Source organism: Penaeus japonicus, unplaced genomic scaffold (assembly GCF_977035675.1).
Source record: "Penaeus japonicus unplaced genomic scaffold, GWHDUDI00000001_assembly GWHDUDI00000027, whole genome shotgun sequence".
Taxonomy (NCBI): Eukaryota; Metazoa; Arthropoda; class Malacostraca; order Decapoda; family Penaeidae; genus Penaeus; species Penaeus japonicus.
Window position 1 is genome coordinate 18,748,643 of NW_028234429.1, and position 15,344 is coordinate 18,763,986.

Below are 15,344 nucleotides of genomic sequence, written 5' to 3' on the forward strand. Positions count from 1 at the left end.
TATATATATATATATATATATATACATATCACACTAATGGTATATATGTGAGGTACATATTTCATTATTGTATGTTACTGTATGCTGAGCTTTTCAGTACTGAGTATTGTTTAACCAACAATGTATAATGATTGCAATGATAATCCTGAAAATAGTAATGACAATGGTAATGATGATAATAGCATTGATAACAAAGATGATAGTACTAATGATAATGATAATGATAATAAGAATGATAAAGATGATGATAATAACATTGATAACAAAGATGATAGTACTAATGATAATGATAATGATAATAAGAATGATAAAGATGATAACAATAGCAATGATAAGAATGATAAAGATGATAATAATTATAATAATGATAGGAATGATAATAATGATGATGATGATGATATGGATAATGACAATAATAGAATAATAATAGTAATAAAAATATTACAACAATAATAATAATGTATACGTTGACAACGAGCGCAAGTGCAGTTTATAAGATAAATTAATGTTGTCAAGAATGACTCACAGAAAAGAGACAATAAAAGGGACCACAGCGAGATACCATGCCATACTGCAATGTGTAGAGTAATAAGAGAGCACACTAGACACTAAACAAGTGCCTATTTATTTTAGATACGTAGGCCATGCACATTCATTCATTAGTCGGATCAGCTGATATTTGTTTACTTGAGACGCTTGTCAAATTACACATTCCTTCTGCCGTGTAAACTGACACGTAGAAAGAGCTGAGCGGTTCACAAGTGATTCGCTCTTCACTTGGGCGAGGTAAGGTATATTTTTAGGGATGAAGTGATGTAAGTTAACCATTAAATTGAAGAGAATGATGGAGGTGTAGTGGTCACAGTGTTTGATGCCGAAGTCACAATTTTGGTATTATTGTTTATTGTCTTTATGGTTGCTAACCTGAAAGCTAACTAGGATTTCCGAAGGAAGTTGTAATTTAAAGTATCATTGTATTTGTTCATTTATTTAATTGGTTTATGAACGGTATGATATTAAATATTTCTGAAATTAGTTAAGCACACAATAACTTATATATTTTTTAAATGTTAGTATTGAGGGATACAACTGATCAGATGTGAAACACTTCCAGATTTAGTGGTATTTCTATAATTTTTACCATAATGAAGGGAACTGTATTTTCATATGATCCTCTCCAAATTTTGTGCAGACTTAAAAGTAACAGTAGGGTTCTTGTAAAGTGCTTTGAATATATTTTTGATTAATTTTCCTGTCACTTGATCTTTTAGGGGTTTCATATTACCAGATCAAGGTAAGAAGTTATTTTAGTATTTCTATTAACATTGATATTTGCACTTATTATCTTTTAGCGAGCTGCAGTTTTTGTAGTCAAGAATTGTTTTTTGCATGCAAAACTAATGTTTACATATTTACTTAGGTGTTTATTATCTGTTGCTGGGTCCTACTTGAAACACTAATCACATGGCAGTTGCAGATCCAGTTATATGTCATATATAATGAATAGCAAGAAGCCTTTCAAACTAGGCAAAGTAGCTTACACAGATTGACTCTATGGTTTCTGAAGGGGCAGAAAATATGTGTATATAATGATTCCTTTGTTATGAATGACAAATCGCAAATAGGAATGTAAATATTTATTAGAAAGCAAGTGATCAATACCACTTGAACATTTTAGAAACAAAAACATTAAATAGTAATTATATGATACAGCTTAACATGAAAAAGTAGTACATTCTTCTAGTGGGGAGAGATTTTGGTCTGATCTTGGTCACTTCTACAGGGCTTCACGGGTTCTGTATCATTAGTCTTTAGGGGATATTGGAAGGTGGAGGAGCAAGGGTACAAGGGTCACTAGCCAAAGATTAATAGAATTTGCTTGAAATAAGAATATTACATCTGACAGTGCTACTTCTGTCTTGCATTATATTAGGAAAACACAAGTGAAAAAAAGTGAAAATGGTAAGGTTTCTTTTTTTTTCTAAAAGTTGTTTGACCTTTATATAAATCAGTCAGTTCTGCATCTTTATATTTAAAATACATATCAAGTATATAAGGGTGTAATAGGGGATGTAATAGGGATGTTATAATCTTGTTTATTTATGCAGGGTACTTTATTTGTGAATCTGTTTATTATGTATATTGAGTTATATAATTAGAAAGCCTATTCCAGAATTATATGTTCCTTTATTTGTTTGCTGATGTACTGAAGATTCTATACATGAAGCCATTTACATGTAGATCTGAATTTGCTGCATAGGTGCATTATTATTTCATTATGGTAAAAGGATTTATATGTGGTAAACTTATTTGCCTTTATATTAATTCATTCTGATATGTGTAGGGTCCACAGTGCAACATAGGAGGGCAATTAAGATTAGCTATTTTGTTAGTAAATTCAAGGAGGCAAAAATTTTCTTTTATCTACATTATATGTGGGGAGATGAATCTGCATTGATTGGATAAATATTTGAATGTTTGGTATAAGTATGCTAAGAGAATGGTTTTGATAGATAAGTGGATTGGTGAAGTGGAATTATCAATTTTTTAAAAAGTGTGCCACTCTTCTCTGTCTCTCTCTGTTTTTCTGGTTGTATCTATTTGGTTGTTTATGTATATTTAGCTTTCTCTGTCTGTTTTACACTCTGTTTTCTCTCTCACTCTCACTCTCTTACTCCCTTACTCCCTTACTCTCTTACTCTCTCACTCTCTCACTCTTTCATTCTCTCATTCTCTCATTCTCTCATTCTCTTACTCTCTCACTCTCTCACTCTTTCATTCTCTCACTCTCTTACTCTCTTACTCTCTATCTATCTATCTTTCTCTCTCACTCTCACTTTTTCTCACTCTTTCTCACTCTTTCTCACTCTCTCTCTCCCTCTCTCTCCCTCTCTCTCCCTCTCCCTCTCCCTCTCCCTCTCCATCTCCATCTCCATCTCCCTCTCCCTTTCCCTCTCTCCCTCTCTCTCTCTCTCTCTCTCTCTCTCTCTCTCTCTCTCTCTCTCTCTCTCTCTCTCTCTCTCTCTCTCTCTCTCTCTCTCTCTCTCTCTCTCTCTCTCTCTCTCTCTCTCTCTCTCTCTCTCTCTCTCTCTTTCTCTCTTTCTCTCTTTCTCTGTGCACATGTATAATCTGGTAGTTTGTATACCTGTGATTTTATGTGTTTTTTCATTTTCTTCTAAGTGTCGCATGCTAAGATTCCCACGACATCATAAAGGAACTCGTGCTAAGAAAGAAGTAAGTCAGTAACGCAAAGAATTGTAGCATATGTCTTGTAGAAATCACACCTTGGCAAAAGGCAAATACATATCACACTGTCATAGTCTGTGGAATAGATTATGGATATTCATGAATAGAAAAAACATTAATAAGTGTATCTTTTGATTAGATTACTTTTTCTTTTTCTTGTCCAATAGGAAACATTTTGTAGAAAAAGATGTTAAAAGAATCTTGAAGAAAAAGAATATAATAATAATAATGTGACCTAATAAGATGAGTCTATCAAGAGAAAAGTTAGCATGTAACATTCTGGGAAGAATATTCACCTTAATTAAAATGCCCCCATACACCTCTAACTGCATCCACATTTAATAATTGAACATTCTTGAAAGGTGATCCCATTATTCACAGCTAAAGATGTGCAAAGTGTTAGCAGTAGTTCTAAGTTTTGTTTATATTTATATTATTATAATTTTGGTACTTTAAATTAAAAATTAGAATCAGAAAATATAATGAATTCTTTATCTAACAAACCTATTGATATATGTGTATGTCATCCTCATGCGAAAGTTGAATTTATGTGTATGTTGATTTAGCCCTCCTGCTATGGACACTTTTCATGGGGGTTTGATCACTTTCATGCTGCATTGTTTTGTTCAAAATACAAGCTAGTTATTTTATTTGGTTGTGTAATTAATGCATCATACCAAATGCTAATTAGTATCACTCTGCTAATATATCATATATAGACTCTATATCATACCATAAGTCTAGAAAATGATAGAAAACATTATAGGTTTGAGGAATGTAAGTCCTCATATGAGATATCTCCAGTACTTGTAGACTAGTATGGTTGTTTAAAAAAAAAAAAAAAAAAAAAAAAAAATATATATATATATATATATATATATATATATATATATATATATATATATCATTTATATTTTATAGTTAAGCAGAGTTATAGATATTACATGAATACAACCACAGTTTGGTGTTTGTAAAACTTGATCGATAGATTACAACTCCTGAACGTTTGTAGTGGAAGTGTTAAATTTTTATGTTTGTTTTTCTAGTATGCTGTCAATGAGAAATGACTTGACGTTGTTCAATGCTTACACAAAGAGAATTAGTGTTGAGGATTTCCACTTCCTTATCTTTACTCACGTGTTTCTTATACCTCCTCAGCCACTATTGCATCATCCTTTCTCATGTTGAATCTCGCACATCAGTCACTAATTTTCTGGCATACATTTTAGTTCTATGAAGATTCTAATAGCTAGAAGTCCTACTGAGTTTAGATAGTGTTATAGATGGCAAGGGGGAGTGTTTTTTTTTCTAAGAACTTCTATTGTAATTCATCTCTTCACTTAGAAACAAATACACACCCAGGAAAGGTGGAAACGACAAGCTAAGCTGTTTATTGTTGTTGTGTGGCTTCTCTGTGAGAAAGGTACGGAGAGATGCTAGATGTCACAAATGCATTAGTCATTTTTATTTCTGCTATTTGAGTTTACATGTCTTGTCCTTTTACCAAGTATGCACATTGGTATGATTCTCAATTGAATAAGGAAGGAAGTCATGGTACATAAGTATCAAACTCTGATAGATCGTGCGGCATGGGGAAAGGGGATGACTATCTTCCTAGTCCCTCCCCTCCCATCCCCCTCTGCCAGACCTTTCATGTCCCACCCTCTCAGGCTCCCTTCCCGGGCACAAAGACGAAGCAGAAACAGAACCGTCACAAAGAGAGCAACATTTGTTTAGGGTGCTCTGCTTTGCTCAGTGAAAAGAATTTACACTTTCATTGCAAACAAAGCAAATTGGGAGTTATAGAATAACAGAGTGTGTCATTTAGTTAATTTCATTAAGCAAAAGGGCTGAAACCACTTTCAGCTAAGAAGAAGCACATTCTGTTGTGGAATTGCAAAGCAGTAGTCATGTCTAATTCATCCAATGTGGCGATCTTACAGGCATCGGGTATCCGACACCTGGTATACACCGCACTCAACCCACAAGTGAAAAGTATGTTGAATAATTGTTTATATTAGCTGCATGCAAATATCTTAATTTAGACTATTATATATGATGGGTGTCTGGTGTATGGTGTGATGAATAAGTAATTTTGATCTATATTATCAGTGCATGTCCTTAAAAGAGATGTAAATAGCATATGTATCAGTCAGATATATATTATTCATTTTAGAATGTCTTTGAGGTTATTTGTGTGATCTTTTTGTTGATCAGTGGTTTCAATAATTCTGTTTTCCATAAAGGGAAAATTAGCAAATAAAAGGATGCATCATTTTTAACTTCCATTACTTTCTGGTGATATATAGAGATTATGTAACTGTAGTTTAGATATAATGAGAATACTTATTCTTAACCCTTTTGTGAGTAGATAGTAGCCTGGGCTGTATGGAAAGAAATATGTAAAGAGTGATGTGAATTTAAACAATTTCTCTTCATAAGGACAGTATAACAAGTTAAGTCTAGCAACAGTAATATGTCCATCACTTTGCTGCAACACCTCCAAGAAGTGCCCATGGTATGAGTATGCCCTAGATAGACTGGTATGAACATGCCAGCGAGCGGCCTGAAGCTGCGGGTGAGGCAACTGCGCCCACACTTTCCCCGCCTTGAGCCTAGAACTCAGCATGTGGTGCAGACCCCAATCACAGGTTAGCAGTGACACAGCTGTGGAATGTGGTACCACCTTTGCCCAGTGGGAATGTTGCTCTCTAGGAATGTTGTCCTTTGGCAATGAGATGCACTGCTCAACATGGATGGGTGACACAAACATGCCCTGTGTAGCTCTGTGTCTCTCTTGACGGGAGCCGAGTGTTCTAACGCTCTTTATGTCTCTCTCTCTCTCTCTCTCTCTCTCTCTCTGCATTTTAATCATAACTCTGGTCTCTTGTGATACCATGATGTTCTCCATGTCATATATGTTCCTCAAGTGGGTTTTGCAAGCTCACATTTAAAGTTCAGAAACAGCTCTGTGGTACTGTCTTAGCCGGATTTGTGCATGGCTTAACGAGATCCTTTTGTTTCGTCAAGACAGTTAGCACACAGTGACTATGTATGGATTTGATAGCATTCAGTAATTCTTAATCACACAGGATGAGTATGTTTTCTGCTTTCATGAAACACTTTTTAAATACATAATAACTATAGTGTTTCTTGTCCATAAACTTTTGCCAATATAATATTTTCTTCTTCATATACTTCATCTTTTATTCCTCATCTTATTTGTGTCCTTATTCTTCTCATTCCTTTACACCTTCTTCTACTCCCTTTCCTCTCTTCTGCCTCTTCTTCCTTTTTGTACATTACCTTCTCCACTGTATCCTTTTCCCTTGTTTGTCTTAATCTCCTCTCATTGCTCTTTGCTCCTTCCCCTACTCACCCCCTTATCTCTCTCTCTCTCTCTCTCTCTCTCTCTCTCTCTCTCTCTCTCTCTCTCTCTCTCTCTCTCTCTCTCTCTCTCTCTCTCTCTCTCTCTCTCTCTCACTCACTCACTCACTCACTCACTCACTCACTCACTCACTCACTCACTCACTCACTCACTCTCTCACTCTCTCACTCTCTCACTCTCTCACTCTCTCACTCTCTCACTCTCTCTCTCTCTCTCTCTCTCTCTCTCTCTCTCTCTCTCTCTCTCTCTCTCTCTCTCTCTCTCTCTCTCTCTCTCTCTTAGTTTCTAGAACTGAGTATCAATTTAAAAAATAAAGCTTTCTTTACCATACATAGTGGCCTGTGTAGATGTCTTCTCCTCTCATACAAACATATACTCATGTACACCCCCAGCCAAACACACAGGCACACAAACACACACGGGTACCTGCACACACACACACACACACACACACACACACACACACACACACACACACACACACACACACACACACACACACACACACACACACACACACACACACACACACACACACACACACACACACACACACACACACACACACACACACACTCACACACATAAGCACACACGCACACACACACGCACACTCACACTCACACTCACACTCACACTCACACTCACACTCACACTCACACACACACACACACACACACACACACACACACACACACACACACACACACACACACACACACACACACACACACACACACACACACATACACACACACACATACACACACACATACACACACACAGACACACACACACACACAATAAAGCTTATTGGTGGATATGATATTAATTAATTTATTGGATGTTATCATTAAATGCTAACCAGATATTATCTTATTTGTGATAAGGTCATGGAGTTGTTATCTGTATGTGAAGAACTTTTCTACTTGTTATCTGGTGTAATCATCTGGGTATCATTAAAATACTTTCATGAGTATTTTAGGAAAGAATACAGAGAGTGTGAGTGTCTCTTCATATTACTCTGTCTATGGTTTTATGTATTGGTGATTTGGGTTTTTTTTATTGATGTATGCATGTGTTTATGTTAGTGTCCTTTAGCTCTTTATTATCAGTAGTAAATAGTGTTATATGATATGTGTATATATGTATATGTATATATATATTTTTTTCTTTTTTCATAGTCTCCAGGATGAGGTGGGTGGACGTAGTACTGCGGTCTGTCAGATTGCTGTTTGAAGCTCTGTCACGGCTTGTCTTCGGAATCATATATTATGGAGAACCTCACAAGCTGTTGCCGCCTATCAACAATCTCATTTTGCTTGAGTCTGCCACATCACTAGCCACCAAAATACGAACGAAGAAGGTACCTAGTTCATCGTCTTATTCATAAATGATTTAGGCACTGATTTGGGTTTGCTAGAAAAAATAATTTAACAGTTTTAGTTCAAGGATTACCTCATAAGTGTATGTGATAATGAATTTCTTTTAGAGAATAAAATAAAATTCTCATGCTACAGTAAAACAGAATATATCATGAAATAAATTTTGAATGTGATTTGGATTCTCTCCTCGTTTTCAGTTATATCGTTTGTGAATAATTTTTCTTAACTCTCTCACAGCTGACAAGTGTCGAAGTGGTGAAGTCCTTTATTGCACGTATTAAGGAGATTAACCCAATACTGAACTGTGTTGTGGATGACCGATTCGATGAGGCAATTGAGGATGCAAAAGCTGCTGATGACATGATACGGTAATTTGATTATATGTATATATATATATATATATATATATATATATATATATATATATATATATATATATATATATTTTATATATTTATATTTTTAGTTACCTAGTTTTTGTAAGCTTCTCTCTTCTTGGTTTTCTTTGAATGCATATGTTAGAAATGTAATGTTTTTTATTTTTATTTTTCTACCTCTCTCTTTCTTATTTTGTAAATAGCTTCATCCTCAAGTACAATAAATCACACAGGCTTCAAGGAAACAATTTCAGACCCAACTGTATTTAATACAATTTGATTTGGTTCTCCCGTCTTTCACGCAGATCAGGAAAAGTGGATGAACAAACCCTTGCAAAAACCAAACCATTCCTTGGCGTCCCCTTCACTACTAAAGACTGCATGGCTGTTGAAGGTAAGTTGCAAAATAGATTTAAAGAGCAAGCAAAAGAAATGAAAAAGTAATAAAGTAATAAAAAAAGAAGCAAGTAAGGTGAGGATTTAAGAGAAAGAAAGGAATTGGAACAGCTAAGGAAAGATAGGAAAGGAGAAGGATAGGGTTCTAAGGAAACAATAAGAAAGAAAGATAAAAGTGAATGATAAAGAGAAAAACAAAAATCAAGGGAGATAGTTAACTTTGACCAGAAGAAAAGGAAATAGTCAGAGAATGAAGAAGAATAGTCAAAGTAAGATAATTTTTTTTATTGAAATGCTGTTATCTATTATGAAAGCAATTATCATAAGGTCTAGTGATTTTAACCTATTGCCTAACGACCTAACTTGTAGTCAGGACGGGTGGTCTTCGATGCTGGCGGTACCGGTTAAAGATAAGAGGGATGGGGAAAGTGTTTTCTCCGCCCTCCAGGTAGCACAGACTAGTCCAAACAATAATTTTCCATAAATCCATCACAAAATGCAGGTTTAGGCTGACTTTGGAACCTTGCATCTCTGAAGCTAGTGCCATTTCAGCCATAATGCTTCATGACTATATACACACTTCAACATCCCAATGTCACGTCACACATGCATTGACGCCTGTCTTTCAGGCCTAATTGGTGCCGTCATGTATGTCTCAATAGGTTAAGCATAAGTGAGAATATCCTCTGTATCTCAGACTGTGTATGTCATTTGAAGAATATTTACAGTAATGCATATATTACTAAAAGAAGTGGAAAAGGAGGAGTCATTCAAGAAGCTAAACTTATAAGAATCAGTTAATGTAATAATTTTGTTCTAAACTATTACTTATTTTTTTATTATTCAGTAATTTTGTCTATTTTACTCCTACAAATCTGGCCAAAGAAACTCATGAACTTTTAGGCTTAATAGGAACTGGTTAATTGTTTTATTGTATCCAAAATTCATCTTCTGTTTCCCTGCTATATTTTTATTATCACTGACAATAAGCACATGAAGTAATTATGTAAAAATGTTGATTATTATGTCTATGATGATAGATTTTGCATACATCACTGTACATGATGGCTGTTAAAACCTAACTCTTCCCCACAGGTTTGCGACAGACAGCAGGACTATATATAAGGCGAAACTTTATTGCTGAAAAAGATGCTGATGTTGTACACCTAATGCGAGAGGCTGGAGCAATCCCTCTCTGTGTCACTAATGTGTCAGAGCTGTGCATGTGGTGGGAGAGTTCCAACACCATTTATGGGAGGACCAATAATCCTTACCGTTCCTGCCGCATTGTAGGGGGTTCCTCTGGAGGCGAGGTAATTATGAAAAGGCTTTATAGTATTTGATTTAATGTTGTTGGCAGAAAGTTACAGGTATATGGAAGAGTTGATAGAAACATGGAGTTGATTGATGTCTGCTGCCGTTGTGTATATAATGGAGAAAGGGAACTTTAAGGGCAGTTGTATCAAGGAGCACCCAACTTTGCAGCCAATGGGCTGAATGAGAGATGTAGATTTAAACAATGTTAAAAATATTCAAAATTTTGTACTAGTGAATATTGTTTAGAGATTGTAGGAAACAGATGAAATGATGGAAATATTTTTTTATACTTAGTGCTTTGCATTATATGTTACAATGTTATTTTTAATATTTCTATTATTATTATTGATTTTTAGGGCTGTGTACAGTCTGCATGTGGATCACCCTTCGGTATTGGATCAGATATCGGAGGATCTATTCGCATGCCCTCTTTCTTTAATGGCATATTTGGTCACAAGCCCACATATGGTAGGTCTCTGGTCTTTTTTTTTTTGTGTTTGTATGTGTGTGTATTTAAAATTCACATTATTAATAACCCTTTGTAGGTTGAAAATCAAAGAAAGTCTTTCCAGCTCAGACAAAAAAAAGGTTGCATAGATATTTGTTATTAGTTCTTAAAACATCAGACATAAATTTTATAGATACTATTTAAGTCTTTGCCAATGGGGCTGTTTTGGCTCCAATTAGTCTAAACACCGGGGTGTGTCAAAAACACCTCGGGCTATACGCCTGCTCTGACTGCGACCAAATGCTACACGCCTGATCACCCAGCTTGCTGGCCAGATGGAAAGCCATGACAGAGTGGAGCATCAGATAGATACACTGGAATTGTTTGCAGTGGGAATTTATCACATCAAAATGTTTTTCATTTTCATATTGCAGCACCTTTTTATTCTTTCTAGTATAGCATAAGACCATTTATCATTGTGCTTTGATTCTGTTCAATGAGATGCCCTTTCTTTAACCATCCTATCAAATTTTTTTCCACAGATTTCATCCATGCGGTGTAAACAAATGAACCCAAATATGATTTCTCTTTCAGGCATTGTAAGTAATATAGGTCAAGAACCTGTGGCAACTGGGGAAGCTATGGAGTTCCTTGTGACGGGACCCATGTGTCGATACGTACAAGACTTGACACCCATGATGAAGGTTCTCGGAGCAAGCAATTCTCACATGCTTACACTTGACCAGAAGGTGAGAATCATTGTTCTTTTGGATTTATTGAGAAAGTGTGTATATATTCTTTCTTCATCATAGAGTTGAGAGTCGATGTAGCTGTGATATTTATGATGATTATATATTTTGATTCTAAAGCTGAGGTCAAAGTGATATTTTACCTTGATTATCATATTATAGTAGAATTTAGAGGCAAACTAATGGAACAGTTTTATGAAATATAGGTGGAAGTCAGCAAGCTACGATATTTCTATGTAGAAGATGATGGTGGTTCACCACTTGTTACGCCTGTTCACCCAGAACTTCGAGCAGCTCAAAAGAAAATAATAAATCATCTCGAGAAAGCATATGGCATTAAAGCGAAAAAGGTATTACCTGTTGTAGGATCTGTTCCTAAGTTCCTCAATCTATTTTATTTCTTTGCCATCTTTCTCTTATTTTCAGGGCCTAGATTTTTTTTTAGATAAGTCATATATGATGAAGCATATTTCGTAATTATAAATATGATAGCATTGTTCAATTCTTTTTTATTGCATCAAAGCCCCCTTTAAAAATGATATCTTTAATTAGAATTCTTATTTTTTACAGGTTACCTTGGAAAAGCTCAAAGCAGCATTGCCTATGTACTTTGCTAAGCTAGCTAGTGTTGAAGAGGCCCACACATTTTGTGAAGAGTTAGCACTGAAGAAGGTGAGTCGATAAACCTTTATAGAGACGAACCCCCCCCCCAAAAAAAAATAAAAAGCACTAAATAAATTGTAGTATGTTTCGTAAAGGAAGAGTGAGAAGACATAGATATCATAAACATGTGTAATCAATTTCATTATTGATGATTACTATAGCATCTGCATTCTTAGCCTCTTCATAATTGCTGTAAATCATAACTGGAGTTTAGTCTTGCTGCAAAGAGACTGGTCAATTTATATGATTAGAATAAAAGATAAGATAAGACAGTACAAAATGGAGAAGCCAAAATATGATGTTATATATAGGTGTCAGTGTATAATAACAATTTGATATATCATTTATAGAGAATGATGGTAAACCAATAATCTGTCATTGCTTTAGTTTTACTTAGAATATACTTTATATTAAGTACTACACCAAATACATCAGTCTGCATGATAGTTTCTGATAACCCATATTTGCAGGGAAGTGTCAACATTTGGACTGAACTTCTGAAGTGGATGTTCAGATTATCTCATCACACACTACCAGGCCTGCTGCTTGGTGTCTTGGAGAAGTTTAATAGTCAGAGCAAGAGGTCAGATGATTACCCTAAGCTCCTCACCATGTGCACAGATCTGAAACAGGAGATAAAGGTATGAATAATTATACTAGTTTTTGGTAAGGTGTTTTGAAAATCTTGCTCGCTCCTTCCTAGTACGTTTGACTGATTGAAAAATTGTACCAGTAGTAGGTATGTTTCCAGAAGTTTTAAAATATTCTGCTGAATTTGTTCATCCTATGGATTATTTTCAATCCATGATCCTACACAGTCTTATCTTGTCCTTGCAGGAACTTTTGGGTGATGATGGTGTGCTTCTGTTTCCTAGTCATCCCACTCCAGCTCCTTATCATGGTCAGCCACTCTTCCGTGCCTTCAACTTCGTCTACACAGCCGTAATAAACGTTCTGCTGTTCCCATCCACCCAGTGTCCTTTAGGCTTGGGGTCAGAAGGTCTTCCTCTTGGTATTCAGGTAAGGAGGGAGTCTCATTCATACATTCTTGTATAGTTTTATTTATTTTGATATAAATGCTCCTTTCCATTAAGTGGTTTGTATAAAATTATCAGTTTGTAAGCTTTTTCATCCATTAGTAATATTTTTTGTTCCTATCTTACATGATCATTATATGTAAGATTACTTGTTTTTTAGAAATTCATTTCATGTCAGATGATACTTCCTTTCAGGGAAATAATCTAGTTTAAAATTTAACCAATGTTAACTTGCACTGTCTTAAAACTTCCTCTTTATGAAAAAAAACTTATTTTGAGCTAATTTTATATATATGGGTATTGGACAATCTGTCATGAGTATATCTGTATTTTTCATTTTGCATCACATATCTAGCATACACATTTCTTATCATTTCAGGTGGTGGCCAATCATTACAAAGATCATCTAAGTCTTGCAGTCGCAGGAGAACTTGAGAAGGCCTTTGGGGGCTGGGTCTGTCCATCTGAGGTGCTTTAATTCTAGGAAGAAAACCCATTTCATGAAAGTCAGGTTCCCTGTATGATATGAAGAACTCTTAGAAGATGATCTTTTTTTTGTGGCAAAGTTCAAAGAATGACCTATGCATTTTGTGTAAACACTGCCATGCAGGAAATGGATACTTGTACTGTACTAACTTTATTAGCACAATACCTCACTAAAATTTCTGATAACAGGTTCCAGCATGTTCCCTGCATTTTATCCTACTTTATGAAGGATGACGTGACATTCATATCATGGCTCTTGTCTGCCCATCTTGTTTTTAAATATTCAGGTGTATGGTGGCTGGCTACTGCTTCAGCAGATGAATAACCCACAGCATTAAGCCTGTGCATTTTGAAATACCCCAGCATAGTGTCCAGGTGAAGCTAATAACAGGTCGATCCATCTGTTGTCCAGTCATTCACATTATTCTGATAACAGTATATCTTTTTCTCTCTTGTCTTTATCTCAATTGTATTTGCTATTTTGTTACAAATATCTATTTATTGCCTGATTTTGAAGCTTGATAATAGTTTTGATTCACCAAAAATGTCTTTATTAAGAGAAGCAATATTTGATGTCATACACCTTGCAGAAAGTATATCTTTATTTTTCCCAGATAATTATCATTCTTTTGATTAATGAATTATAATGCCAGTTCTAAAATGATCCCAAAAGTTAACTTTCAGTACTGAGATTTTTTTGCCTGTATTTGGTACACATGTTGCCAAAACAGCCAAACTGGCAGTGGCACCTAACACACCTCACATATGGTCCTAAACAGTCATGGCATCTCCATGTTGCCACCTGTCTCCAACTTGTTAATGTACTTTATGTCCCCACTATTATTTAGTCATCACCATCCTGTGGTCTCAAACAACCTACCTGCTTCCCCTTTTTTTCTGAGTCCAAACCAAGGAAGCTGTCTCCTGTATTTATAAAGCTGTTACAGTACTTACCTCAAATTTCTTTCAAGTAATTCATTAGATATGATAATGGATTTTTTGTTGTTGTTGAAGTACCACAATCATAATTTTCAGGGCATTAAGTTCACTGTTTAATGACATAGACAAAAATGTGTATGGCAGAAGCTGCAATGATTTTTTAGATGTACTTTGATTAATGATCAGTTAACAAAATTAAGATACCATCATTTGTATGGAGAGAGGTTTTGAAAGATTTTTGTTTTAAAATGAAGAATTTTTGTGTTTTGAATGAAAGGAAAGTAAATATGAGATGAAAGGAATTACATACAGTATCCAATTTAAGTTCCTATTGTTTTTCTTCCTGTTACATTGCTCCTCTTCTTTCCCAGTGAGCATTAATAATGAAATGAATATTTTTATTTGTTTAGAAGCAAAAATAAGGCTTGTATACTTGCTATTTGTGGATTGACTCCTTTAGCAAACCCATATCCTGTTATACCATCTCTCTGCATAGTATTCACCTTCTCATTAACCAAAGTGTGCTCAGCCTCTTTTAAGCTACTTTTTGTCAAATTATAAAGTAGAAATATTTCCTTTTTACTTTTACATTTTATCACTGCTGTAGTTATCACTTTACTACTTGAGTGTTTTTTTTTGTGGGACAGAGGATTTCATACTTTTCTAGCAGACGTAGATTATTTACTGCTTTATAAGTGATAGTAGAATGTTAATTGTTATTAACCATTTTTATTTTTCTGCGAAAAGGATAATAGAAAGAGCTTTAAATTAGAGAAAATACAGTAGGAGTTGTCTTGATGTTAAAAGACTTTTGTTCTAGGTTTCTCAAAAAAGATGCTGTTAACCAATGAAATATGCATATATATCACTTGATATATGTTATCTAGTGCTGTCACTATATTATATATTTATT

The 15,344-nt window shown here is 35.0% G+C and overlaps 1 protein-coding gene across 12 annotated transcripts in view; it reads left to right on the top strand.

Annotated features, from left to right (window-relative positions):
• Positions 1–481: 481 nt before the first annotated feature.
• LOC122256464 (fatty-acid amide hydrolase 2-A) overlaps positions 482–15,344 on the top strand; it is a 15,657-nt gene continuing 794 nt past the window's right edge. The window contains exons 1-14 of one of the 12 annotated variants that reach the window (XM_043021207.2): positions 631–786; positions 5,190–5,241; positions 5,689–5,897; positions 7,819–8,000; positions 8,257–8,387; positions 8,702–8,790; positions 9,888–10,105; positions 10,466–10,577; positions 11,152–11,306; positions 11,513–11,656; positions 11,877–11,978; positions 12,440–12,610; positions 12,807–12,989; positions 13,386–15,344. The exon at positions 13,386–15,344 is cut by the window's right edge and continues 794 nt beyond it. In XM_043021207.2, coding sequence (XP_042877141.2) covers positions 5,792–5,897; positions 7,819–8,000; positions 8,257–8,387; positions 8,702–8,790; positions 9,888–10,105; positions 10,466–10,577; positions 11,152–11,306; positions 11,513–11,656; positions 11,877–11,978; positions 12,440–12,610; positions 12,807–12,989; positions 13,386–13,484 — 1,692 coding nt within the window. In that variant the 5' untranslated portion in view covers positions 631–786; positions 5,190–5,241; positions 5,689–5,791 and the 3' untranslated portion in view covers positions 13,485–15,344. Of the gene's footprint in view, positions 792–3,180; positions 3,235–5,189; positions 5,242–5,688; positions 5,898–7,516; positions 7,675–7,818; positions 8,001–8,256; positions 8,388–8,701; positions 8,791–9,887; positions 10,106–10,465; positions 10,578–11,151; positions 11,307–11,512; positions 11,657–11,876; positions 11,979–12,439; positions 12,611–12,806; positions 12,990–13,385 lie in introns of those variants that run through there. The other 11 variants (XM_043021215.2, XM_043021222.2, XM_086552704.1 and 8 more) reach the window with 11 other exon arrangements.